This window comes from Bombina bombina, chromosome 2, assembly GCF_027579735.1.
Source record: "Bombina bombina isolate aBomBom1 chromosome 2, aBomBom1.pri, whole genome shotgun sequence".
NCBI lineage: Eukaryota > Metazoa > Chordata > Amphibia > Anura > Bombinatoridae > Bombina > Bombina bombina.
The window spans coordinates 596623058-596650592 of record NC_069500.1 but is presented as its reverse complement, the minus strand read 5'-3'; the positions used below and the strand labels follow the sequence as shown (position 1 = coordinate 596650592).

The following is a 27535-nucleotide window of genomic DNA, read 5'->3' as shown; positions in this document are numbered from 1 at the left end:
GAACGTTAACTGCACTAGAAGATTTTTGCACTCATCGGGTTGCGCTTGTATTATAAGTTGAAGGTCTGACCTCTGATAATTTTTGGAGCCTTAATTGCTACCGCAAGCTTGGGGTAGCAATAACCAGCCACTTGTAATGGCTGTTTATTTATTGCACGCCCAAAAATGGGCAAATTTGCCCGTTTACAGGCTCGCAATAAATTGGCACTCAACTTGTAATCTAGCCCATAATAGTGGTCACGTGATTACTAGGCACAGGCACTATTGTGTGGTGCAAATTGAACTTGCGTAAAATTAGGGCTACAAAGTTTTATCCACCTAAAACAAGGCAAAAAAAGAGTATTTACACTGAATAATCTGTATTTTTTATTTTTTTTAACTAGGAACAATCTCTCAAACTGAGCAATATTCAATGTAATAAGAATAGACTTGAGACTGAAAAACCTGATTGCAAGAATGACCTGATGATCAGCCTCTGTGGGTTAATATTGTGTTCTATATTCCCTCGGTATGCTCTGATATATAACTTCTGCCTTTCGAGCTTATGCAATTAAGTGGAGGACAAATGCAAGAAGCATAATGAGAAAGTCATCAAGACTTTACTAATTGTACTCAGACTTTTGTGATTTATGTCAGTATTATGGCAGAGTTGTTTCCTAGACAAGTTGCACTTGCAGTTTTTGTTGACTACATGGTTAAGATATTGATTTCTCAAAAAACAGCAAGGTTTACATTTTTACTGAGTAGTAGGTCGATGTATTTGCTTTTTTTGTGAAACTTCTGGGGGTCCCAGATGAGACTAAGTTTTTTGTCATTTGACAAGCAGTTAAATAGTAAAGAAGGGTGTTTGAAGTAGAGATTGTCAAAGGCCTAATTCCTTTTAACATATGGAGAGGCTATATGTGGTTTTAATTCATGTTTGTTTATCTAAATATATTATTGGCCTATATATAATAAAATATGTTTGTATAATTATTATCAAACAAAACTGGATACAGCATTGCAACTCAAAAATTGTAGAATTCAAAAAGATTTTTACATGCCACTCATCACAGAAATTGAGTTGCCATTTTAGCTCCATTATAATCAATGGAGCTACATCTATCTATAACTGTTAACTTCTTGATGAATAGAACAAGCTACACTAGAAAAGAACCTTCAAAACCTTTTATAAAACAGTCCTCTCTAACACATGCACAAAATAAAAATTGAGAAAGTAAAATAAAAATAAAAAATAAAGATACACAACCTTGTTAGCTTTAAAAATAGCTGGACATGACCGTGAGGACAAACTATTTCACAGGGGCAATAGAGTTTAACTTAGGTAAAAACAACCTGATCATGCCTCTGGAATGCTCATAGTCAGCCTATGGTCAGACAATCGTTCTGTCTGTAAGGCTACTGAGAATGAGCACATTTTTATGTCTGAGGCATTTAGGGCAACTATAGATGTTAATGGCAGAAATGTTCACTAATATTAGGCTCAGAACAATAGGCGAAGCAGGCTCAATTAATGTTGAACACCATTACAACAAGGTCCCTCCACAACCTCACAAGTGTCTATGGGGTTGATTTATTAAGCATTGGATGCTGCGTTGTACCCATAATGTTTCCAGCTCGCCGGAAACATAAGTTAAGAAGCAGTGGTTGTAAGACCACTGCTCCTTAACTCATCCGCCACCTTTTACGTGGCGAACTGCAATCATCCCGATCCGATCGGGATGATTGACACCCCCTGCTAGCGACCATGAATGTGCAGGGGGCGGCATTGCACAAGCATTGCACAGTGTATGCTGTCAGCATTTAGCGATGTCAGTCGGATATGATTCGCTGCAGCGAATCATGTCCGCCCGCCATTTGATAAATTGTTCCCTATTAATCAAACCCAATGTATGAGATTATGCTAAACAACTAGAAAAACTAATTGTATAAGGAATACAATAGGATTCACAGCAGAGATTACCACAAATTTGATATCATATAAACTCCAAGTAGTGGATTCAGATAAGGATTATATTGTATATTTAAAATGTTCCATATCATTCATGCCTTTATATCTTTATTAATGTACCTAGGAACCAACATTCACACAAAAGTAGCGAAGAAAAAGTTAAAAACACTTAAACCCAGTCATAAATGGTTAATATGCTAAGAAATCAGTAAATTTACAAGTGCCTGCTGGCCAATATCTAAAGTAAGCTAAGCCCTTAAATCCGAGGGCTGGTTAACTTTTAACAAGGGTAAGCAAATTAAAAACGGCAGACAGGAGAGGCAACGCTACTCCTAAAGGGTCCAGCAGGAGTAGCGTTGTCTCTCCTGTCTGCCGTTTTTAATTTGCTTACCCTTGTCTAAACCAGATTTTTCTCTCTAATAATCGCTCTGATGGTGCCTGCTTAGATTAAAAGTTAAAAGTTAACCAGCCCTCGGATTGTAAGGGCTTAGCTTACTTTAGATATTGGCCAGCAGGCACTAGTAAATGTACTGATTTCTTAGCATATTAACCATTTATGACTGGGTTTAAGTGTTTTTAACTTTTTCTTCGCTACTTTTGTGTGAATGTTGGTTCCTAGGTACATTAATTAAGATATAAAGGCATGAATGATATGGAACATTTTAAATATACAATATAATCCTTATCTGAATCCACTACTTGGAGTTTATATGATATAAAATTTGTGGTAATCTCTGCTGTGAATCCTATTGTATTCCTTATACAATTAGTTTTTCTAGTTGTTTAGCTCTGCCTTCTGAGATTCCACACCAGATATGGATCCCACTTGGCAATATTCAATATAACATATAGGTACAAATATATGTGTTGTAATTCTAATAAAAGGGACCATTTCTGTTACTACTCAACTCCAATTATCCCCCCATAACCTCTAATTCTAAAGTATGAGATTATGCTGTTTTCTTTGACATTTGTTTTGGCTTCTGATTCTCATGTTTCTATTTTTTTAAATAACATGAATGTGAGTGGGACTAAGAAGTATTGTTATGTTCATGACAGGTTCCAGTGTGTGCCCATATAATTTAGTTCAGGAGATTTTTGCAGTGTGGATGCCAGTCTCTGTCTATTGTTGATACATCTAGATGCCTTTGCTCTAAGTTTAATTTGTCTTTTATTTTTACACTCTGGCTCTGGTACACTTTGGTTCTCATTTTATTGGATGTGCAACTAAAACATCTTGTTTGAGTTCATGACTCTGTATGTGGGGAGCTGGGAAGCTAAATTGTTTGTAGGTGCATCTTGATCGAATTGTATTATCTCAGATAATTTTTTAGGTTAATTTTGGTTATGGACTGACAACCACTCATACATTTATTTTGTTCATTGAATGGTGGTCATGAAAGGTGGAGATCCTCAAATAGGGTTTCTTAACTTATCAGTGTACCTGTAACACTGTATGATATTTCACCTAATTCATGTTGTGCTTATGCCTTTAAACAGTCTATTCACACCCCCTTCACCTGCTATAATTGGCTGGTGCTCCTTACACACATTGCTTGGTAATTTTTTGCTCACCTGCTACTATCAAGCTTGCAGCATTTCACTATAGCGCTTAGATTTGTGCTACGAGTCCTCCCTTGTCTATGGGATCCTCCTGGATTTCTCCCTTCTAAAGCCACCTTTATTGGTTATCGTCATTCCTCCTAATTTAAGGTGTTTTTCTGTTTCCAACTGCTTCCCTGAGTCAGTTTAGTTCAAGCCCTGGTCAATGACGTCACGGCCATCATCACCTCTGAACCTGATCCCTCTCCACGTTAGCCATTTACCTCCGGTAAGGTTATTTCCTTGTTCATTATCTCAAATTATTTCTCTGTACATACATGCATGTATTAAACATACACTAGCCTGATATCAGTATCCCCTATAATTCCTGTCATCACACTTTGTAGCTGTTAACATAGGTGTCTGTATACAGGAATCACTGGGAAGATTAAATCACTCTTATGTTGATACGTATGTTAAAAGAGTTCAATATATTGTATCAATATCCAAGACTTTCTCAGTATATCGAGAGACACTTTTTACAATCTTTTCAAGAGCTACACAATTCCTAAATAAATGAACTACCAAAATACTACTCAGTATAGTAATTTAATGCTACTTTAAAGTGTCAGTACTCAGAAAAGTGTTATAATAAATCTTCTACTTGTTCGCAGTTGTGATTCTTATAAACAATATCTCTCAACATATAATTAAACTTTCCAGAAGTTTGTAACATAAGACGTTCAACTTCCCCAGCTGGAGCTGGAATTTTCTTTGTTAAAAACAAGGACAATTCACTTCGCCTTATAATAGATTATAGAGAGTTGAACAAACGAACAATAAAGAACAGATATCCTCTCCCACTTATTCCAGAATTAATAGAATGTCTACAAGGAGCTACTATTTATACTAAATTGTATCTCCGTGGTGCTTATAATCTGGTTAGGATTAAGGAAGGAGACGAGTGGCTGACCACATTCCCTACTTGTTACGGTTTCTTTGAATACACCGTCATGCCATTCGGTCATTCCAATGCTCCCACAACCTTCCATCACTTTGTCAATGATATCTTCAGAGATCTTCTTGATGTTTATCTAGTAATTTATTTAAATGATATACTCATTTATTCAAATAATTATGATGATCACATTAACCATGTTAAAACTGTTCTCTCACATCTGAGAGACCATTCACTATATGCCAAACTTGAAAAATGTATTTTCAATTCAGATACTATCACCTTCCTTGGATACTGCATTAGCCATTCAGGTATTGAGATGGAATATAACAAGATTAAGGCTATTACGGATTGGAATACCCCTAAAACCAAGAAACAGCTACAGCAATTTATGGGTTTCTCCAATTTTCATAAAAAAAAATAATTAAGAATTCTGCAACTATCTGTAAACCATTAACCAATTTGACAAAAAAGGAAAACAACCCTTTTAAATGGTCTTATGAGGCAGACCTAGCATTCAAACAACTAAAAGAGTTCTTCACTACTGCCCCTATCCTTCAATTTCCTAATCCTTCTCTCTAATGTGTTTTGGAGGTTGAAGCATCAGATAATGCGCTAGATGCAGTTCTTTTGCAAAGGAAATCTCTTTTACATCTACGTCATCCTGTGGCATACTTTTCAAGAGTGATGAATACAGCAGAAATGAATTACCCTATCGGTGAAAATGAATTGTTGGCCATAAAATCTGCCTTGGAAAATTGGAGACACCTACTGGAAGGAACTCAATTACCAGTTCTTATCTATTCTGACCATAGAAATTTACAATATCTCAAAAACACTAAGACACTTTCTTCACGAAAAATTCGTTGGAGTCTCTTTTTCTCCAGGTTCAACTTTATCATCACTTACCATCCAGGAACAAGGAATGAAAAGGCAGATGCTTTGTCCCGTAAAGATGAGAGTCCTCCTACACCCACTACCACTACTTCTGTTATTCCATCACAGAAGGTTTTAGCGTCTGTTGTTCTTACACCTAACCAGTTCAAGGTATCCCAAGAAAGGGATCCAGATATTCCATTAAAAATCTTACAAAAGCATAGTGATGGATTATACTATTTTAATGACCTCTTATACAATCCTAAAACATTACGCCAAGAAATCCTGCATACTTTGCATGATTCCCCTCTTGTCAGACATCCTGGTGAACAGAAAACGTATCAACTCATCAGACAACATTTCTGGTGGTCCTCAATTTCCAAAGACACTAAGGACTACCGAAGATCATGTGCCATTTGTACTACTACCAAAACAGACAGGGCATATCCTTATGGTTAACTACTTTCCATACCAATTCTTACAAGACCTTGGTCCGACATTTCTATGGACTTTATTGTGGAGTTACGAAGATCAAACAACAACACCACTATCTTTGTTGTTGGTCTTTTGACTAAGATGGCACACTTTATTCCCTTCAAATCCCTGCCTACCACCTCTCAGACTGCACAACTCTTTCTGGATAATATAGTAAAACTACATGGTCTACCGAAAAGTATTACTTCCAATAGAGGAACTCAGTTCACCTCAAAAATTTGGAAGGAACTTTGTCAAATTCTTTGTATACAACTTCGGTTGACCACCTCATACCACCCGCAGTCTAATGGTCAAACTGAACGTACAAATCAGTGGCTTAAACAGTATTTGCGCTGTTTTTGTAACGCTCAACAAAATAACTGGACTTCCTTATTATCATCAGCTGAATTTGCATTTAATAATACCATTAGCTCTACCACTCAGCAAACTCCATTTTACTCCAATTACGCTTACCATCCTACATTTCATATGCTACCTAAATGTGAGTCTACTCTATCTCAGAATTTTGATATTTAAGACAACATTAAATCGGCTCAAGAAATTTAGAAGTTTTACTATGATTCTAAGAGAAGGCCTTCTCCACGTTATCATGTCGGGGATAGTGTTTGGTTGTCTACTAAACATTTGAAGTTACACACTCCATCTAGAAAACTCAGTTTTATTGGACCTTTCTCAATAATAAAAGTTGTCAACGAGAATGCTGTCACTCTTTACTTACCTACGTCTTACTGCATTCACCCTACATTCCATGTCTCCCTGCTCAAACATTATCGTCCAGTTAGGGTAGACCCTCAAGCTCTGTCTCCTAAGATCCCACTGGTTGAGGTTGAACAGGAGTATGAAGTTCAGTCCATTTGGATTCTCAGAGGTTTAGAGGCCGCCTTGAATACCTTATTCATTGGTTGGATTTTGGTACTGAGGAGGATTCTTGGGAGCCCTCAACCAACGTTTCGGCCCCCCACTTGGTGTCCGTTTTTCATAGATGCTTTCCTGATAGACCCAAACCTTGACCCACACAGTGGATCTTTTTGGGGGGAGTTCTGTAACACTGTATGATATTTCACCTAATTCATGTTGTGCTTATGCCTTTAAACAGTCTTTTCATGCCCCCTTCACCTGCTATAATTGGTTGGTGCTCCTTACACACATTGCTTGGTAATTTTTTGCTCACCTGCTACTATCAAGCTTGCAGCGTTTCACTATTTGTGCTACGAGTCCTACCTTGTCTATGGTATCCTCCTGGATTTCTCCCTTCTGAAGCCATCTTTATTGGTTATCGTCATTCCTCCTAACTTAAGGTGTTTCTCCACGTTAGTCGTTTACCTCCGGTAAGGTTATTTCCTTGTTCATTATCTCAAGTTATTTCTCTGTACATACATGCATGTATTAAACATACACTAGCCTGATATCAGTATCCCCTATAATTCCTGTCATCACACTTTGTGGCTGTTAACATAGGTGTCTGTATACAGGAATCACTGGAAAGACTAAATAGCTCTTATGTTGATACATATGTTAAAAGCGTTCAACATTGTATCAATATCCAAGACTTTCTCAGTATATCGAGAGCCACTTTTTACAATCTTTTCAAGAGCTACACATTTTCTAAATAAACAAACTACCAAAATAATACTCAGTATAGTAATTTAATGCTACTTTAAAGTGACAGTACTCAGAAAAGTTTTATAATAAATCTTCTACTTGGCATGTTCGCAGTTGGGATTCTTATAAACGATATCTCTCAACAGATATAATTAAATGTTTCCACAAGTTTGTAACAGTACCTGTATTGGCTTGAGGTGTATGTAAACTTGGTATTTGGTTGAACTGTATCCTAATTTAAAAGTTATGTGTTCAGACATGACTCTATGGTTGATCTGAAGAGCAGCATAGCAACATGGTCAGCTGGACAATCATAAATATAAATATATTAAACTGGTTTGAGCTCTGTATGCAAAATTGGTCATAGAATTATTCACCAGCCTGATATGTCTCCCCCTCATAATATTTATTTATTTATTTATTTATACTGTCACTAACCTTTTTACGCCTCGTGAGTGGTCAAGTGCTACAAAACAAAGTGTGAGAAATCACCAAGACTTCCACCCTATCACAATTAAGATTGTTTTATACACGCATACACACACACGCACTCTATTTATATGTATATATTTATATGTATAAAATATATACACTTTGGTTAATGAAAGCAAATTAAAACTAATGAAGGGTTGAATGATTGCCTTTGGGCCTGAGACTCCTCCTATGTCACAGAATGTCACCCACTTAAGGTCCAATAGTGTGTCTACCCTTAAAGGGCTAGATTATGAGTGGTGAACTAACTGTTGCACGCGAGCGATAAGGGGTTTATTGCAGCTGTGTGTGCAGGTTGATAGCGCATGTATCATGAGTTGAAAGCAGTGGCGTCACTAGGGTTGGTGTCACCCGGTGCGGTAAGTCATGGTGTCACCCCCCCCCCCCCCCAGAAAGTAGACACACACAAAAACACAGGCAAACACACATACAAACACTCAGACACACTTAAAAACATACTCAAATGCACACACAAACACTCGGAAACACACTCAGACACACACACAAAAACACACACACAAAAACACTGAGACACACACAAACTCAGACACACACATACAAAATATGTTAACTGCACTGCATTAATTATAAAGCTCATGCCTAGAGCTGCTCCCTGGCTCAGCAGAACATCAAATGAAAGATAAACAGAGCACTCTAAAATAAATCACTGAAGAAAAGGTTTAGGCGCACAAACTATGAAAATTCTGCTCTCTGACTCTGTTCCAAGTCTGTCAGTGCACAGCCCTGGGCCGCATGTCACTGAGCAGTGAGCACAGATAGGCAGGCAGGTTTAGGCTAGCAGCGCAACTTTGCAATCCCCATGGCACACCCACAACATTCATAGTGAAATTGGGCAGGGGAGGAGCAAAGTACAAACAAGCAAAAGCAGCCGGGAAAACTATTTGTTCAAATTGCAGCACTGGCTCAAGGGGCAAAAAAATTGTGTGTCTACAACTTCCCCAGTCCCACTAATGTTCACAAATGCCAGCCTCTAATAAAATAATCTATGCATCTCAACATTGTATTTCTTTGAATTTCAATAAAATAAAAAAAAAAAAAAAAAAATTTTTTTTTTTTTTGGTGTCACCCCCTGGAGGGTGTCACCCGGGTGCGGCCCGCCCCCCCCCGCCCCCCCCCTAGTGACACCACTGGTTGAAAGTAAACATGTTTGCTTGAGCGCAATTGAATTAAACTTGCATCGGGATACAGCAACTTCAGAGCTCAGGTTAACTGTTATGTGAGAAAAAAAAGTTGCACAAAACACATCAAAAATACATTTAAGAGTACAGTTACACTCATAATAACACTGTTTAAAAAAATATTTAAAAAAATTGCAATAAAAAGTTATACGGGATCAAAGATATGAGGCTACAAAGAACTTTAACATAGATATACTTAAATATACATGTCTAAATATGTATATGTATGTATACTGTATATGTATATATAGTATATATATATATATAGTATATATATAATATGTATTTAAGAATAGATAGAACATATTCTGCTATGTGAAGAACATTGGAATGTGAAATATTCATATTTCATGTTGGGTTAGAGCAATTTGAGGTTTTCTTCCACTTTTCGTGCTCAATTGAAGTCTATAGGGGAATTTGTTAATGTGGTTGCAATATTCCAAGTTAGGATTTTTGCTCGCATCAGGTTAGCACTCGAGTGAAAACTTTTTACTTGTAACTTGTAATACGCATGCTACACAAAATATTACTTCTAGCGGAGTTAATGTGCGAGTGATAAATAGCACTCCACTCATAATCTAGCCCAATATAGAGGCAACAGGACCTTGTAACCCGAATACCTATATCTGCTTTAGTTAGAGTTGTTTTAGATTGGTTAATGGGCTTTCAGTGTTGGTCTAATAAGGAACTAGAGGACATCATAATTTAGTCTCATGCACTTTCATTTTTACCAAATATGGCTGAGAATTAGATTGTAACGTTTGTTATCATCTTCTCTATAAGGATATCATTTTAGCTTGAAGAAAAATGAACAAACTGATGGGTACAGACTATAGATTCACAAAGTATTTGCCTATCAGAGGAAATGTCAAGTTTCCAGCTGGAGATTTATATAACAAGATTGAAATCAGGGATTTGAAACATATTAAAATGTATTTGGAAGTGTATGGATTTTATCACTTGATTTATTCTTTTAATTTTCTCCAGAATAAATTTGAAATCCTGTCTGACCACAAATCTATTTTTTGTTTAAATTTTACCTAATAAATTAATAGAATTTATCCTAAAATTTTGAATATGCACCTTTTTCAAAAGAGTATCTACGAACACGCAGAATAGATTTTCTCTTTAATTTATTATTATAAAAATTCATGAAATATGAATTGGAGGAGGTTCCCAATAATATTAAGGAGACAAAATTGCCCCTTTACGGACACACGTTAAATAACCATTGCAGTTTCTCTTCTGGTTAAAGAAAAATATGTGCCCCAATTGCCCCCAAAATAAAGTGGACAGGTCCTTAATATAAATAAAAAATTTGATTTTTTTTTAATTTTATTTATTATAACAAAAAGTGCGCAAAGCAGTTATGGGGTTAAAGTGAGAAATGTGGGGTGTCTGAAAAAAGAAAACGGCTTTGAAAGTTCTTTTACATTGAGGTGAATGGGCACTGTGTTTTTACTGTACATATACTGTATATGCTTATATACATATATATTTATGTGTTAATATGTGTATAAACACATAAATATACATGTATATATTCATGTACATATATATTTTTATTTTGCTACCCAACATTGCGCAAATTTCCCCTGCACTGCACTAGGTGCTTGTGTCTCATGGCATGAGAATGAGACTCCAATTGGAGCCTATGAAAGCAAGCTCCCGTGAGTGCAAGGGTTCCAAGCAATACAAATGGGAGGTCGCGTTCGCATTGCGCCTAACTTGCAATACCGGCGCACATTTACGTGCGCTGGTATTACTGAGTGGAGTACAAATATCATGCTTGTGAAAGCGCAATATTGCGCTCCACTTGTAATATAGGCATTTATAGCACACATTTTGAATGCTTAAATTAATTTATCTAAATTGGCTATTATTTTTATTGATCATGATTGTATTTGGATTATAAAACTCTAACTTTATAATTATAGTGGTTTTGATTGCAAAGGAAATTGATTTTTAAGAACTGGAGTAAAAATAAGGTCCCATCTGTTCTAGCTCTTAGAAAGATTAGAATCAGAATTAAGAAAGCTTCTGTAGAAGTCAACCTTAACAATTATATTAAAAATATTATAGAGAGACAGAACTGGAGATCACCAGAGATTCCTTCCCTGTCCCTGTGGCGTAGCAAGGTCGCGGATCTGATTGAATTAGAAGAGTATGGCTCTTATCTACATGATAGGCGAGAACAATTCATTGATTTACAAGTGACTTGGGAAAATTATGTTAAAAATATAAAGTCTCAGCATGCACCACTTGACAACGATTAGAGATATAGGAATGTTACTCTCACCGAGAAGGTTTACTTAGGAATACAGTTTATGCTTTTTTTTAAGTTGGAGCTGAATACGTATTGAAATAGGCATCAAGACACTGCGGCAGTTGTTGTTATTATTAGATTTATATTGTTTGTTTTTATTTTTGTTAACTGCACTGTTAAAAATAAAAAAAAAAAAAATATTATAGAGAGGTACTTTCTTGCCTGTTTTAGACATATAAAAAGGAAATAAGAAGTGTCACATAAATATAAAGGGCACTAAGGGATTTCCAAGCCAAAAAGACTTGAGATCCACTGGGCTATATCATATGTATTAGATATAAATTATAGTCTTATGTTATTGTTGGTTCATTTAAAAAAAAAAAAAAAAATAGAAACAAAACTAAATATTATAATACATAAACAGTGATTTAGAATGTTTTCATACTGCCAAACATAAATGATTGATAATATCATTACTCATTAGTAAATCATTTTATTTCTTTTAGGCTTTGCAGTGGCCATCTTGATGTAAGAAATGTAATAAATCAGAAGGTTAAACTGGGGCTTGGAACTGGTGAGATTTTTTTTTTTTTTAATTTTCAGAATGTATAGACAACCTATAACACACAAATAATAAACCTAGGTATACCGAGAAGATCCACCACCTATAAGTGTAATAATTACTTGACTTAACTGATAATATTACCATACAAATGTCTAGAAATAAATGAAAAAAACACCTATAGCCCAATGGTCAAAAACTCACCTTCATGTAGTGAACTCATGCAAATCTCTTTTTTAAAAATTATATTTTAATGTAGTTTCTTCTACTTCGCATCTAGAACCCTGCAAGCTGAGATAAACAGCTCTAAAGTTAATATATATTTGTTTGAGTACTTTTTTATCATGTTCTTCTGCGGTTTTATACACTATTGAGAATATGGGCTTTAATGAAAAGGGATCTAACATTTTTTCAGAAGCATCTAATTTTAGGTAATGAAGCCAATTTTCTCACATAAAAAGCAATGAAGATCTAGGCTGGCGAACAACATACCTGGCTTTTTTGACCTTTGTTTGTAGCAAAGCAGATGTGCAAATGTGAATACATGGATTAATCATGCATTAATTAGAGAAATATTTTATGCATTCAGTAGATTCTACATCTTCAAACAGCTGTAGCCAATAAAGCTACAACTAAAAAAGTATTGGTAAACATATTAATAGATGGGCATATTTTAATGATACTGCTTTACACATACATATTAAAAACTGGGACAGCCTTTAGAAAAAAATGTTCCCAAACTAATTCTGGCTCTCTTCTAATGCTGTTTCCCATTTGATTAGATATTCAACATCCTCCTGGTCAAATAGGTTTTATATAGTTTGAGGCCTTGTGGTATGATTTTGTACTTAGAATATCTTTCTAGATTCAAACTATCATACCAATGTGTAAGTTGGTTTTTCTAAGTTTTTCCAGCTTTTCAAGGATTTCTTTAGGATCCATATTTTGATCCAATGCCAATCTACTTTCGTCACCTAAACTAATAGACATATTTTTCTGTTTGGTCATAGGATCAAAATCGTTCAAGTTTTAGGGGAAAGGGATAAGGCACCACTTTTTGATCTGTCAGCAGTAATTCACCATGACACAGCCTTGTAATCCCCTTGTCAGTTGGTAATCTCAGCAGGAGAGTTTCACAGATGAAAAACCCCACAAATCAGATAGTATAATACCGTAAAACCATAACCAAATTTATTGTGATAGTAACAAATGCAAACTCACAAAACCTCAATCCATAGTGATATAAGATAAAAGGCAAATGAATCCAAACACAGCTCCAGGGCGGCAACAGGCAGATCTGTTGGAACTACAGCTATACGCAATGAGGAGTGGAGGTGTCACACAGTGTCAAAACTAAAATCTCTCAATAAATAATTTAAAATGGTATTTAGAGTAAAACAGCCAGTTCTTGGAAGCAAACAAGCCCACTCGACATCAACCTTATGCGTTTCGAAGTATCTGTGTTACTTCTTCATCAGAGGTAGTAGGCTGAAATCTTCCCCGGCTCAGAATTTAAAAGAGAGACAAGTGGTCGTTTTTTTCCTAATTCAAATAGAGAGGAGAATAGAAATTATAACCAGAACAATCAATATGGGAATAGACTCAGAATAATATCGGGCTCTCAAAGACAGGGGAAATGGAGGAGAGAATTCCCACACACTGGATATAGACCACAGGTTCAAGAAACGTACAATATAAATGACATGTATAGACATAGGGGTCGATTTATCAATGTCTGTCCGACATTATACGCTGTAGCGTATCATGTCCGACAGACATCACTGAATGCCAACAGCATACGCTGTCTGCATTTATCATTGCACAAGCAGTTCTGGTGAACTGCTTGTGCAATGCCACCCACAGCAGATTTGCGCTTAATTGGCCGGTAGCAGGGGTGTCAATCAACCTGATCGGATCTGAACGGGTTGATTGCTGTCCGCCGCCCAGAGGCGGCGGACCAGTTAAGGAGCAGTATTCTTAAGACTGCTGCTTCATAACTGCTGTTTCCAGCAAGCCTGAAGGATCGTGCACAAACAGGGGCATCAGGAGCCATTTGGCCCTTGATAAATTGGCCCCATAGACCGAATTACCAACAAGGTGGGACTAATATATTGGATAATAATAAAAAGAGATACTTTCAGAATAGACATGTTGCCCATAACTATTCTTCTTATTATTCAAATGATAAAATACTTAGTAAATCCCAAAAATCTGCTCAACAGACTTTTTTTAGATGAAGGTTGGGTCTGAAATCACGCTCCCAGATATATACCAAATACTATAGAGACCATACCAAACAGACACTTAGAAATAAAGTATTGGGAAATAGATCTCAGACCCCAATGGTCCCAAGGGACCCCCTAAAAAGAAAGGGAACAGAAGAGGAAAGAGAGGTGGAAGAATGGTTAGAAATGGAAAGAGATATGGAAGTAAACAGAGACCCAAAGAGGGGGAAAAGGGGAGCACCTATTAAAGATTTTTAATCTTTCCTCCATCTTTCTTTCTGAAAAAGAACTAGGAGTACTTTCTAAAGGTCTCAGTTTTGCACCAACTAGAAGGCCCAATCCGTTCAATTTATACATTGATTTAAATAAATTCATTAGAAAACTTACCTTACATAGACATTTTGAAAAAATGGAAACCAGTAAAAAAAATTCTGAAAAATCCCTCGGATGCAGACTTGGATACGCTTAATTTTTTTAGAACTCAATATAGAAAGTGAAAATTACAATAGAGAACAAATTAGCCTTTTTAAGAAACATTCAGATCTCAAACCTAAATCAATTTTTTTCCCTACTCAATACAAGGGGAATTTTATTCCCACATTTAGTGATCTAGTCCAAAAATAATTTCAGACTCTATGTGATGAATATAAAATTAAAAATGACAATCTAAAGAAGTGGGAAAAGGAAGCCCTAGCGTCTATTAAAGGGATGGAAAATATCGTCCTAAGGGAGGCCGATAAAGGGGGAGGTGTTGTTATGCAAGATAAATCAAGTTATTCAAAAGAGGCAAATCATTTATTAAATGATTTCAATACTTATACAAAACTTCAAGAAGATCCAACTAAAATATTCAGAAAAGAGTATAGATCCCTTATAGACACAGCTTTTGAACCTGAATGAATATAAGTACTTATTATATGAGCATCCCAAATTAGCGATCTTTTACCACCTTCCAAAGATCCATAAAGACCCAAAGAAACCCCCAGGCCTACCGATAGTATCTGGTAAAGACTCTCATACAGCTAGGATTTCGGAATATGTTGATTCTTTTTTGAAACCTATTGTTCCTACTCTAAACTCCTATTTAAAAGAGTTTCTACAGATACTATTACTAAAATAAAAAATATACAATGGAAGGAAACATACAAATGGATAACATTAGACGTGTCCTCTCTATATACCAGCATTCCTTATAATTTAGGTATTTGTGCTATGAAGTCTTTTCTTAGGGGCACGGAACTAACACAAATACACCAAGAGTTTATCTTGGAATGTATAAGTTTTGTCCTTGAAAAAAACTATTTTGAATTTGAACAACAATTTTACCTACAAATAAGTGGCACAGCAATGGGGACAACTATGGCCCCCAGCTATGCCAACACATATATAGGATTTTGGAAACAATAGTTTATATATGAAAATAATCCCTTTAAAGCAAACATAATATGATGGGGGAGGTATATAAACGCTATTATCATGATATAAAATGGAGAGGAGGTTGAAATAACAGAAAATGCAAAACATCTAAATGCCGATCCCATGAATTTGAAAATTAACACATAAAGTCGCTCAAGATGAGATTGAGTTTCTAGACCTTGTAATGTTCCATGAAGATAACTGAATTCTTACTATGTCGTAAAGAAACTGACTGTATGGGTATCTAAGAGCTGATAGCTGATAGTGGACACCATCAGGCTTGGATCAAAAATATTCCATACGGCCAGTTTCAAAGACGCAATTGCACTAAGATATCTGACTATGACAGGGAAGCGAGTGAATTAAAGGCACAGTCAACACCAGAATTTTTGTTGTTTAAAAAGAAAGAGAATCCGTTTATTACCCATTCCCCAGTTTTGAAAAACCAACACAGTTATAATAATACAGGTTTTACCTCTGTAATTACCTTGTATCTAAGCTTCTGCTGACTGCCCCCTTATTTCAGTTCTTTTGACAAACTTGCATTTTAGCCAATCAGTGCTCACTCATAGGTCACTTCACGTGCATGAGCTCAATGTTATCGATATGAAACACATGAACTAATGCCCTCTAGTGGTCAAAATGCATTCAGATTAGAGGCAGTCTTCAAGGTCTAAGAAATTAGCATATGAACCTCCTAGGTTTAGCTTTCAACTAAGAATACCAAGAGAACAAAGCAAAATTGGTGATAAAAGCAAATTGGGAAGTTATTTAAAATTGCATGCCCTATTTATATCATGAAAGTATTTTTTGGACTTGACTGTCCCTTTAAAAAAGAAATTGATTCAAAAGAAGTATCTTAAAAAATGAATAGATGATTCTCTGAATAAATTAAGGAATACTGATAGAGATCAGTTGCTGATTCCCCAAAAGGGACTACATTTGGAAAATGAAGGTTCTTAAAAACACAATAATAATAAAAAAAAATCAAAAATAATAAAAACCAATTAGGAATGATTACTGCATACAAGGAGGCAGCACCTGAGATCAAAAGAGTTCTGAGGAAATATTGGCCCATTCTACAACAGGACAAATATCATAAAAAGAGCATAGGTAAAGCACCAGTAGTGATTTTTAGAAAAAATAAAAATTTAAAATAAATTATTGCCCTAAGCAAATTTAAACAACAGACGGTTAACAACAATTGGTTATCTGATAAGAGTAAAGGGTTTTTTAAATGTAATAGGGCAAACTGCAAAGTCTGTAAACATGCCTATGACTCAAAAAAGCCCACTAAAATAGTGCATTCCAATGCTCTTTGAAATAAAAGCTGCACAATCAATAGACTTACTAATTGCAAGACTACTTATGTAGCTTATTTGTTAGAAAGTAGTTGCAAACTTCAATATATAGGGGTCGATTTAACAAGGGCTAAATGGCCATTGTTCCCCTTGTTTCCATGCGAGCCTTCAAGCTCGCCCGAAACAGGAGTTAACTCATACGCCGCCTATCATGGAGGCATTGTTAAATCGTTAAATCAGGCATTGTTTAATCGCCTCATATAAAAAATGACTTTTAAAACACATAAAGAATATTGAAGTAGGCTTTGAAGGGCACAGCCTGTCCAAACATTTTAAAATAAAACATAATCAGAATCCTTCAGGCCTCAAAGGCACTATATTAGAACATGTTCAAATAGCAAATAGATAGAGGAGATAGATTTCTGAAACTTAGACAAAGGGAGACCTATTAGATTCATTATATGAGGAAAATGAATCCAATGGGTCTGCATGAGCATATTGATTTGGAGGCTTTTCTATAATAGATTATCCAACAATCAATAGACTAACAATTCCCAGTTAGCCTCTTATCTCTATGACAGGTGTATTCAGGTAAGATGACAAACATTAACTAGCTCTAAGGAAAACCACTGTAAGTTTTTTTCATGCCTTGGTATAAAATAGATCAATAAAAGAAAAATTCTTAGGGATCACTATGGTCCCATTCTTATATAACAAAGCATGTAGCTCATTATATAGCCTTATACCTGACAATGGGGTTTTATTTAGAAAGAAATTTACATACAGATAATATTGAGCTTTTCAAAGTAAGATAGACTTAACACACTGAGAGCATACATAAAGATATCTAGTAAAATAGGGCCTATCGAGAGCTTTACGGAATCAATTTAGATACAGTACAAAGTATCTCTAAAGCAGCGTGCCACATTCTTTGATGGGAGTATTGCATCAATATTAGAAAAATGAGGACTGGATTGCATAAAACATTTCTCTATCATGTAATAAAGATTAAGCAAAGCACACAAAGGTTGAGACCATGACTACGACTAAACTTATTGGAGGCCCGTAACCCACGTGACGTAATACGTCAGGCGCCAGTGGGGAAAAAATGCCCACTCATCTCTCTTTTAAATTCTGAGCCAGGGAAGATTTCAGCCTACTACCTCTGATTAAGAAGTAATACAGATACTTTGAAAGGTTGATGTCGAGTGGGCTTGCTTGCTTCCAAGAACTGTCTGTTTTACTCTAAATACCATTTTAAATTATTTATTAAGAGTTTTTAGTTTTAACACTGTGTGACACCTCCACACCTCATTGCGTATAGATGTAGTTCCAACAGATCTGCATGTTGCCGTCCTGGAGCTGTAGACAACACAAAAGAACAGAAGCGCCACATGGCCCAATATTGTTTTACAAATGAAAACAAGTATCAGTGTAATGACACACTCACATTTGGTGAGCCACCCCTAGTGGTGTAGAGGAAGCGGCCTGGGATCATATACAGTCACCCAGCAGACTGATCTCCAATGGCTGATCAATGCCCTGTGGAAGGTAGAAACAAATACAGCGCCAATATGGCCTAGTATTGTATGGACAAATAATAGCAGCAGTATGTGGTAATGGATATAGATTAAATTATGCAGAGGGGGGGGGGCGTCAAAGAGTCCTCTGGACGAAGAGTCTATAGGCTGAACAGTGGAATCAGAAGGTTATAGGGAGTTGGGAACGAGGTGTTAATTAAATAGAATAATAATAATAAAATCGGAGATTGAAATGAAGCTAATAAAACTTTTAAGACCCTAAAAGATCTAAAATATGTCAAATGCAAAAAAGGGGTAGGTAGAATTTAAAATGCTAATAATTCCTTATAGTTGAAAATGTAAAATACTTACAAATAATAAGCTATCCACATAAGTATAAAATTACAGTATATAGGCACTGGGTGAATCAATAAATAACTAAGAACCTTAGAACCTTAAAAGTTTACCTAATTTAATATTAAATAATACTATTTAATATTGTAGTATTAAATTAGGTATAACCTTCTGATTCCACTCTTCAGCCTATAGACTCTTCGTCCAGAGGACTCTTTGGCGCCCCCCCCCCCCCCTCTGCATAATTTAATCTAATTGAACTTGAGATCAGGTTGGGAGATCTCGCTTTTTTGGAGGGGCTTGAGTGGCCGGCTCTCTTTGGCGCTTGAGATACACATTAGCTATGTGGTAATGGATATACTCATATTTAGAAAAGCATCTCCCTTGGTGCACTAGAGTCAAACTGGGATCAAACAGTCACCCAGTAGACTGATATCCAGTAAGATAGGAACTCCCAGTAATCCAGAAAGGAGCTAATGTAAAGTGAAAAAAGGTCTGGCAGCAAGTGCAAAGTATAATCAAAACTTACTTTATTAAAATATATAAAAAAAATAATAGCAATGCGTTTCTCATCCAACCAGTGGATGTTTCATTAGGCTTAATGGTTTACATACAATTTTAAAATTCTTTCCAATTTATTTCTATTATTTAATTTGATTAATTATGTTGGTATCCTTTGTTGAAGGAGCAGTAATGCACTACTGAGAACTAGCTGAAATCCAATAGCAAAAGACATATACAGTATCTCACAAAAGTGAGTACACCCCTCACATTTTTGTAAATATTTTATTACATCTTTTCATGTGACAAAACTAAAGAAATTGAAAAGAAAGAAATTTATATTGGCACTGTGATCTAATAGGAAATTAAAGGTTATGTGAACCTTGGTGCTGCCCCTTTAAATATAATAGCTACGAGTAGGGATTGGAAAATAGATGGATAAGAAAGGGTTAAAGAGCACTCATTCCTAATAGGAGGTACAATAGAGCTGAAATTACTTAGCTAAAGTATGGTGGTAGTTAATGTTAAATAGTTAATGTTAAAAACCAACTTTATTATTAATGGTTTAAAAAAGGAACTATACACTATGATGAAGCTGAAACCTAGTCACCAGTAGCTACCAAATCCCCATAGAAGGCTGAAAACAATATAACTAGATACACCGTTAACTACCCCCCTGTGTTCCTGGCCGATAGCTGGAAACATTGGCTTCAGGTGCCAGGGGTAGCTTAGACAGTGGTCTAGAATAGTCTACAAACAACTATTAGAGAATAAACTTTAAAATCAACACAAATGTGTTTCAGTAGTTACAACCTGGCCTTTTTCAATGTGAGCTGAAAAGATTTGACAAACCGAGTGCCGTAATCTTGCAGCTTTTAAAACTTGCATTGCCGTCATTGGACCAATGACGTGTCGATTCACATACACGCCCCCCTATTAACCAATCATAGTGAGTTCATACGCAGACATGTTGTCAACCTTTGTACATGATGATTGGTTTGCATAATAGTTTGTATAACCAATCCACCATAACTTGATCGTACACTCCTTTTTGTTATCTTACTGTGATTGGTAGCAATATTTTCTTAGTGCTACTTAATAGGGATATAGATATTATAATTCTATCATCACAAAACGGCTATTAAGTTGAAAAGATATGTGCGAGATAAAAACTCAGATGTGCACTTTCAAGAGGCATTAAACTTCATGCTGTGATGCTTCGCTGTAATACATATAGTAACATTGGTATATTTGATAATAATAATACGGCTAGATTTAGAGTTTTGTCGGTAACGACCCGCGTAGCTAACCCTGTTTTTTTTTTCCCCGCACCTTTTAAATACTGTTGGTATTTAGAGTTCACAGAATGGCTGCGTTAGGCTCCAAAAAAGAAGCGTAGAGCATAATTTACCGCCACTGCAACTCTCAATACCAGCGGTGCTTACGGACGCGGCCAGCTTCAAAAACGTGCTCGTGCATGATTCCCCCATAGGAAACAATGAGGCAGTTTGAGCTGAAAAAAAACCTAACACCTGCAAAAAAGCAGCGTTCAGCTCCGAACGCAGACCCATTGTTTCCTATGGGAAAACACTTCCTATGTCTGCACCTAACACCCTAACATGTACCCCGAGTCTAAACACCCCTAACCTTACACTTATTAACCCCTAATCTGCTGCCCCCGCTATCGCTGACACCTGCATATTTTTTTTAACCCCCTAATCTGCTGCTCCGTACACCGCCTCAACCTACATTATACCTATGTACCACTAATCTGCTGCCCCTAACACCGCCGACCCCTATATTATATTTATTAACCCCTAATCTGCCCCCCACAACGTCGTCGCCAGCTACCTACAATAATTAACCCCTAATCTGCCGACCGGACCTCACCGCTACTATAATAAATGTATTAACCCCTAAAGCTAACTCTAACCCGAACCCTAACACCCACTAAGTTAAATATAATTTAAATCTAACAAAATAAATTAACTCTTATTAAATAAATTATTTAAAGGGACATAATACTCATATTCTAAATCACTTGAAACTGATGCAGTATAACTGTAAAAAGCTGACAGGAAAATATCACCTGAGCATCTCTATGTAAAAAAGGAAGATATTTTACCTCACCATCTCCTCAGCTCAGCAGAGTAAGTTCTGTGTAAAAAGTTATACTCAGCTGCTCCCAGCTGCAGGTAAAAAAATTAAAAAAATGAAGAAATGAACATCAGCCAATCAGCATCAGCAGTGCTGAGGTCATGAACTCTTACTGTGATCTCATGAGATTTGACTTAACTCTCATGAGATTTCATAGTAAGCTTCTTTTACCTGATTGGTGAAATAATATGAGAGTGCACAATGCTCATCCCTTCAGATGTCCCAGGACAGACACACTAAAATGCTGCTTAGAAATCCTTTACAATGGGAGGTGGCTACTGAGGAACTTTTGAGGTACAATATCTTTCTTTTTTACATAGAGATGTTCAGGAGATATTTTCTAGTCAGCTTTTTACAGCTATGCTGCATCACTTTCAAGTGTTTAAACATTTGGGTATTATGGCCCTTTAAAGCTAAATACTTACCTGTAAAATAAACCCTAATATTGCTACAATATAAATAATAATTATATTGTAGCTATTTTAGGATTAATATTTATTTGACAGGCAACTTTGTATTTATTTTAATCAGGTACAATAGCTATTAAATAGTTAATAACTATTTAATAGCTACCTAGTTAAAATAATTACCAAATTACCTGTAAAATAAATCCTAGCCTAAGTTACAATTAAACCTTACACTACACTATCAATAAATTAATTAAATAAAATACCTACAATTATATACAATTAAACCTAACACTACACTATCAATAAATTAATTACCTACAAATACCTACAAATAAATACAATTAAATAAACTAACTAAAGTACAAAAAATAAAAAAAGCTGTTACAAAAAATAAAAAAATAATTTACAAACATAATAAAAATATTACAACAATTTTAAACTAATTACACCTACTCTAAGCCCCCTAATAAAATAACAAAGCCCCCCAAAATATTTTTTTTTTAAAAACTAATTACACCTACTCTAAGCCCCCTAATAAAATAGCAAAGCCCCCCAAAATAAAAAATGCCCTACCCTATTCTAAAATTAAAATTGAAAAGCTCTTTTACCTTACCAGCCCTTAAAAGGGACTTTTGCGGGGCATGCCCCAAAGAAATCAGCTCTTTTGCCTGTAAAAAAAACACAATACCAGCCCCCAACATTGCAACCCACCACCCACATACCCCTAATCTAACCTAACCCCCCGTTAAATAAACCTAACACTAAGCCCCTGAAGATCTTCCTACCTTGTCTTCACCACGCCGGGTATCACCGATCGGTCCTCCAGAGGGTCCCAAAGTCTTCATCCTACCCGGCAAGAAGAAGTCCAGAAGAGGCTCCAAAGTCTTCATCCTATCCGGGCAGAAGAGGAGATCTGGACCGGAAAACATCTTCATCCAAGCGGCATCTTCTATCTTCATCCATCCGACGACGAGCGGCTCCATCTTCAAGACCTCTGGCGCGGATCCATCCTCTTCTTCCAACGTCCTAACACAGAATGAAGGCTCCTTTAAGGGACGTCATCCAAGATGGCGTCCCTCGAATTCCGATTGGCTGATAGGATTCTATCAGCCAATCGGAATTAAGGTAGGAAAAATCTGATTGGCTGATGGAATCAGCCAATCAGATTCAAGTTCAATCCGATCAGCCAATCAGATTGAGCTCACATTCTATTGGCTGATCGGAACATTGGCTGATGGATGAAGATAGAAGATGCCGCTTGGATGAAGATGTTTGCCGATCTGGATCTCCTCTTCTGCCCGGATAGGATGAAGACTTTGGAGCCTCTTCTGGACTTCTTCTTTCCGGATAGGATGAAGACTTCGGGACACTCTGGAGGACCGATCGGTGATACCCGGCGTGGTGAAGACAAGGTAGGAAGATCTTCAGGGGCTTAGTGTTAGGTTTATTTAAGGGGGGTTTGGGTTATATTAGAGGTATGTGGGTGGTGGGTTGTAATGTTGGGGGGTGGTATTTTTTGTTTTTTTGTGTGTTTTTTTACAGGTAAGGGCTGGTAAGGTAAAAGAGCTTTTCAATTTTAATTTTAGAATAGGGTAGGGCATTTTTTTATTTTGGGGGGCTTTGTTATTTTATTAGGGAGCTTAGAGTAGATGTAATTAGTTTAAAATTGTTGTAATATTTGTATTATGTTTGTAAATTATTTTTTTATTTTTTGTAACTTAGCTTTTTTTATTTTTTGTACTTTAGTTAGCTTATTTAATTGTATTTATTTGTAGGTATTTGTAGGTAATTTATTTAATTAATTTAATGATAGTGTAGTGTTAGGTTTAATTGTAGATAATTGTAGGTAATTTATTTAATTAATTTATTGATAGTGTAGTGTTAGGTTTAATTGTAACTTAGGTTAGGATTTATTTTACAGGTAATTTGGTAATTATTTTAACTAGGTAGCTATTAAATAGTTATTAACTATTTAATAGCTATTATACCTGGTTAAAATAAATAAAAAGTTGCCTGTAAAATAAATATAAATCCTAAAATAGCTACAATATAATTATAATTTATATTGTAGCTATATTAGGGTTTATTTTACATATAAGTATTTAGCTTTAAATAGGAATAATTTATTTAATAAGATTTATTTTATTTCATTAGATTTAAATTATATTTAACTTAGGGGGGTGTTAGGTTTATGGTTAGACTTAGCTTTAGGGGTTAATAAATGTAATAGAGTAGCGGTGAGGTCCGGTCGGCAGATTAGGGGTTAATACTTGAAGTTAGATGTCGGTGATGTTAGGGAGGGCAGATTAGGGGTTAATACTATTTATTATAGGGTTATTGAGGCGGGAGTGAGGCGGATTAGGAGTTAATAACTTTATTATAGTAGCGGTGAGGTCCGGTCGGCAGATTAGGGGTTAATAATTGTAGGTAGGTAGCGGCGACGTTGGGGGGGGCAGATTAGGGGTTAATAAATATAATATAGGGGTCGGCGGTGTTAGGGGCAGCAGATTAGGGGTACATAGGGATAACGTAGGTTGCGGCGGTGTGCGGTCGGCAGATTAGGGGTTAAAATTTTTTATTAAAGTGGCGGCAGTATGGTGGGGCCTCGGTTTAGGAGTACATAGGTAGTTTATGGGTGTTAGTGTACTTTAGAGCACAGTAGTTAAGAGCTTTATGAACCGGCGTTAGCCCAGAAAGCTCTTAACTCCTGGCTTTTTGCTGCGGCTGGAGTTTTGTCGTTAGATTTCTAACGCTCACTTCAGTTAAGACTCTAAATACAGGTGTTAGAAAGATCCCATTGAAAAGATAGGATACGCAAATGGCCTAGGGGGATCTGCGGTATGGAAAAGTCGTGGCTGCAAAGTGAGCATTAGACCCTTTTCTGACTGACTCTAAATACCAGCGGTAGCCCAAAACCAGCGTTAGGAGCCTCTAACGCTGGTTTTGACGGCTAACGCCAAACTCTAAATCTAGGCGATAGTTTCTTATTATATACTATCCATTCTATTTACAACGTGACTTAATACAGCTCCAGTTCAACATTTAGTGAAGAGAGTATGTATCCTTAAAAAAAGACACAAAATAAATAAGGAAATAATACTTCAGACATACACCTGTTAACCCTGTATTTTACATGTTAAGGATTGATTTGGTCTTGGGCAATATCTAGATTGATTATACTGAATCAATAAGGGGAATGAAATATATTAACCTTCTAGTGTCCGTATTACAATTAATCGTAGATGTGCTTGCATTCACATATCACCTCATTGAAATAGCCCATCAGAAGTTTGGGCATTTACAACACTAGATAATATATTTCTGCTGTAATGATTTATCATGATAATGATTCATTATGCTGAAATGGTTCATCATGATATGACTAGTGAAATCCGTTATATTTGATCATGGTATCCATTATTTAGTGTACATAATGTTTCTTCTCATAATGTTTACTCAATACAGCCAACTTTATTATGTTAAGTATAAAGTCAATACATAATATTTACTATGTTGTAACGTGTAATACATAGAACAGTTAATCCTTGGTTATAACTAATATTAACACTATATTAGAAGTGTCTGTACAGGGAGTGCAGAATTATTAGGCAAGTTGTATTTTTGAGGATTAATTTTATTATTGAACAACAACCATGTTCTCAATGAACCCAAAAAACTCATTAATATCAAAGCTGAATAGTTTTGGAAGTAGTTTTTAGTTTGTTTTTAGTTATAGCTATTTTAGGGGGATATCTGTGTGTGCAGGTGACTATTACTGTGCATAATTATTAGGCAACTTAACAAAAAACAAATATATACCCATTTCAATTATTTATTTTTACCAGTGAAACCAATATAACATCTCAACATTCACAAATATACATTTCTGACATTCAAAAACAAAACAAAAACAAATCAGTGACCAATATAGCCACCTTTCTTTGCAAGGACACTCAAAAGCCTGCCATCCATGGATTCTGTCAGTGTTTTGATCTGTTCACCATCAACATTGCGTGCAGCAGCAACCACAGCCTCCCAGACACTGTTCAGAGAGGTGTACTGTTTTCCCTCCTTGTAAATCTCACATTTGATGATGGACCACAGGTTCTCAATGGGGTTCAGATCAGGTGAACAAGGAGGCCATGTCATTAGATTTTCTTCTTGTATACCCTTTCTTGCCAGCCACGCTGTGGAGTACTTAGACGCGTGTGATGGAGCATTGTCCTGCATGAAAATCATGTTTTTCTTGAAGGATGCAGACTTCTTCCTGTACCACTGCTTGAAGAAGGTGTCTTCCAGAAACTGACAGTAGGACTGGGAGTTGAGCTTGACTCCATCCTCAACCCGAAAAGGCCCCACAAGCTCATCTTTGATGATACCAGCCCAAACCAGTACTCCACCTCCACCTTGCTGGCGTCTGAGTCGGACTGGAGCTCTCTGCCCTTTACCAATCCAGCCACGGGCCCATCCATCTGGCCCATCAAGACTCACTCTCATTTCATCAGTCCATAAAACCTTAGAAAAATCAGTCTTGAGATATTTCTTGGCCCAGTCTTGACGTTTCAGCTTGTGTGTCTTGTTCAGTGGTGGTCGTCTTTCAGCCTTTCTTACCTTGGCCATGTCTCTGAGTATTGTACACCTTGTGCTTTTGGGCACTCCAGTGATGTTGCAGCTCTGAAATATGGCCAAACTGGTGGCAAGTGGCATCTTGGCAGCTGCACGCTTGACTTTTCTCAGTTCATGGGCAGTTATTTTGCGCCTTGGTTTTTCCACACGCTTCTTGCGACCCTGCTGACTATTTTGAATGAAACGCTTGATTGTTCGATGATCACGCTTCAGAAGCTTTGCAATTTTAAGAGTGCTGCATCCCTCTGCAAGATATCTCACTATTTTTGACTTTTCTGAGCCTGTCAAGTCCTTCTTTTGACCCATTTTGCCAAAGGAAAGGAAGTTGCCTAATAATTATGCACACCTGATATAGGGTGTTGATGTCATTAGACCACACCCCTTCTCATTACAGAGATGCACATCACCTAATATGCTTAAATGGTAGTAGGCTTTCGAGCCTATACAGCTTGGAGTAAGACAACATGCATAAAGAGGATGATGTGGTCAAAATACTCATTTGCCTAATAATTCTGCACTCCCTGTATATGGATTACATTCACTCTTCACTTCTTCTGGGTGCACATCTGAGTTGGGCTTTTATCAAAGACAGTTATTTTAAATTATGGATATATGCAGAGAAGGTTTAGCCTGTAATTAGATAGATGTTAGTCTTGGTTGTTTACATCTATTCCAAATAAGATCTAACGTTATAAGGAACATTCTAAGGCAAATAAACCTATTATCCTTGTCTTAACGGATTGTGCTTATAGATCACACTTTAATCACAGACGGCTAGATTTAGAGTTTGGCGTTAGCCGTCAAAACCAGCGTTAGAGGCTCCTAACGCTGGTTTTGGGCTACCGCTGGTATTTAGAGTTAGTCAGGAAAGGGTCTAATGCTCACTTTGCAGCCGTGACTTTTCCATACCGCAGATCCCCCTACGCCATTTGCGTATCCTATCTTTTCAATGGAATCTTCCTAACGCCGGTATTTAGAGTCTTGGCTCAAGTGAGCGTTAGAAATATAACGTCAAAACTCCAGCCGCAGAAAAAAGTCAGGAGTTAAGAGCTTTTTGGGCTAACGCCGGTTTATAAAGCTCT

The 27535-nt window shown here is 36.4% G+C and overlaps 1 protein-coding gene across 1 annotated transcript in view; it reads left to right on the top strand.

Annotated features, from left to right (window-relative positions):
- GDA (guanine deaminase) overlaps positions 1–27535 on the top strand; it is a 238910-nt gene that overhangs the window by 150541 nt on the left and 60834 nt on the right. The window contains exon 10 of the mRNA XM_053702505.1: positions 11888–11955. Within this exon, the coding sequence (XP_053558480.1) occupies positions 11888–11955 (68 nt within the window). The remainder of the gene's footprint in view (positions 1–11887; positions 11956–27535) is intronic.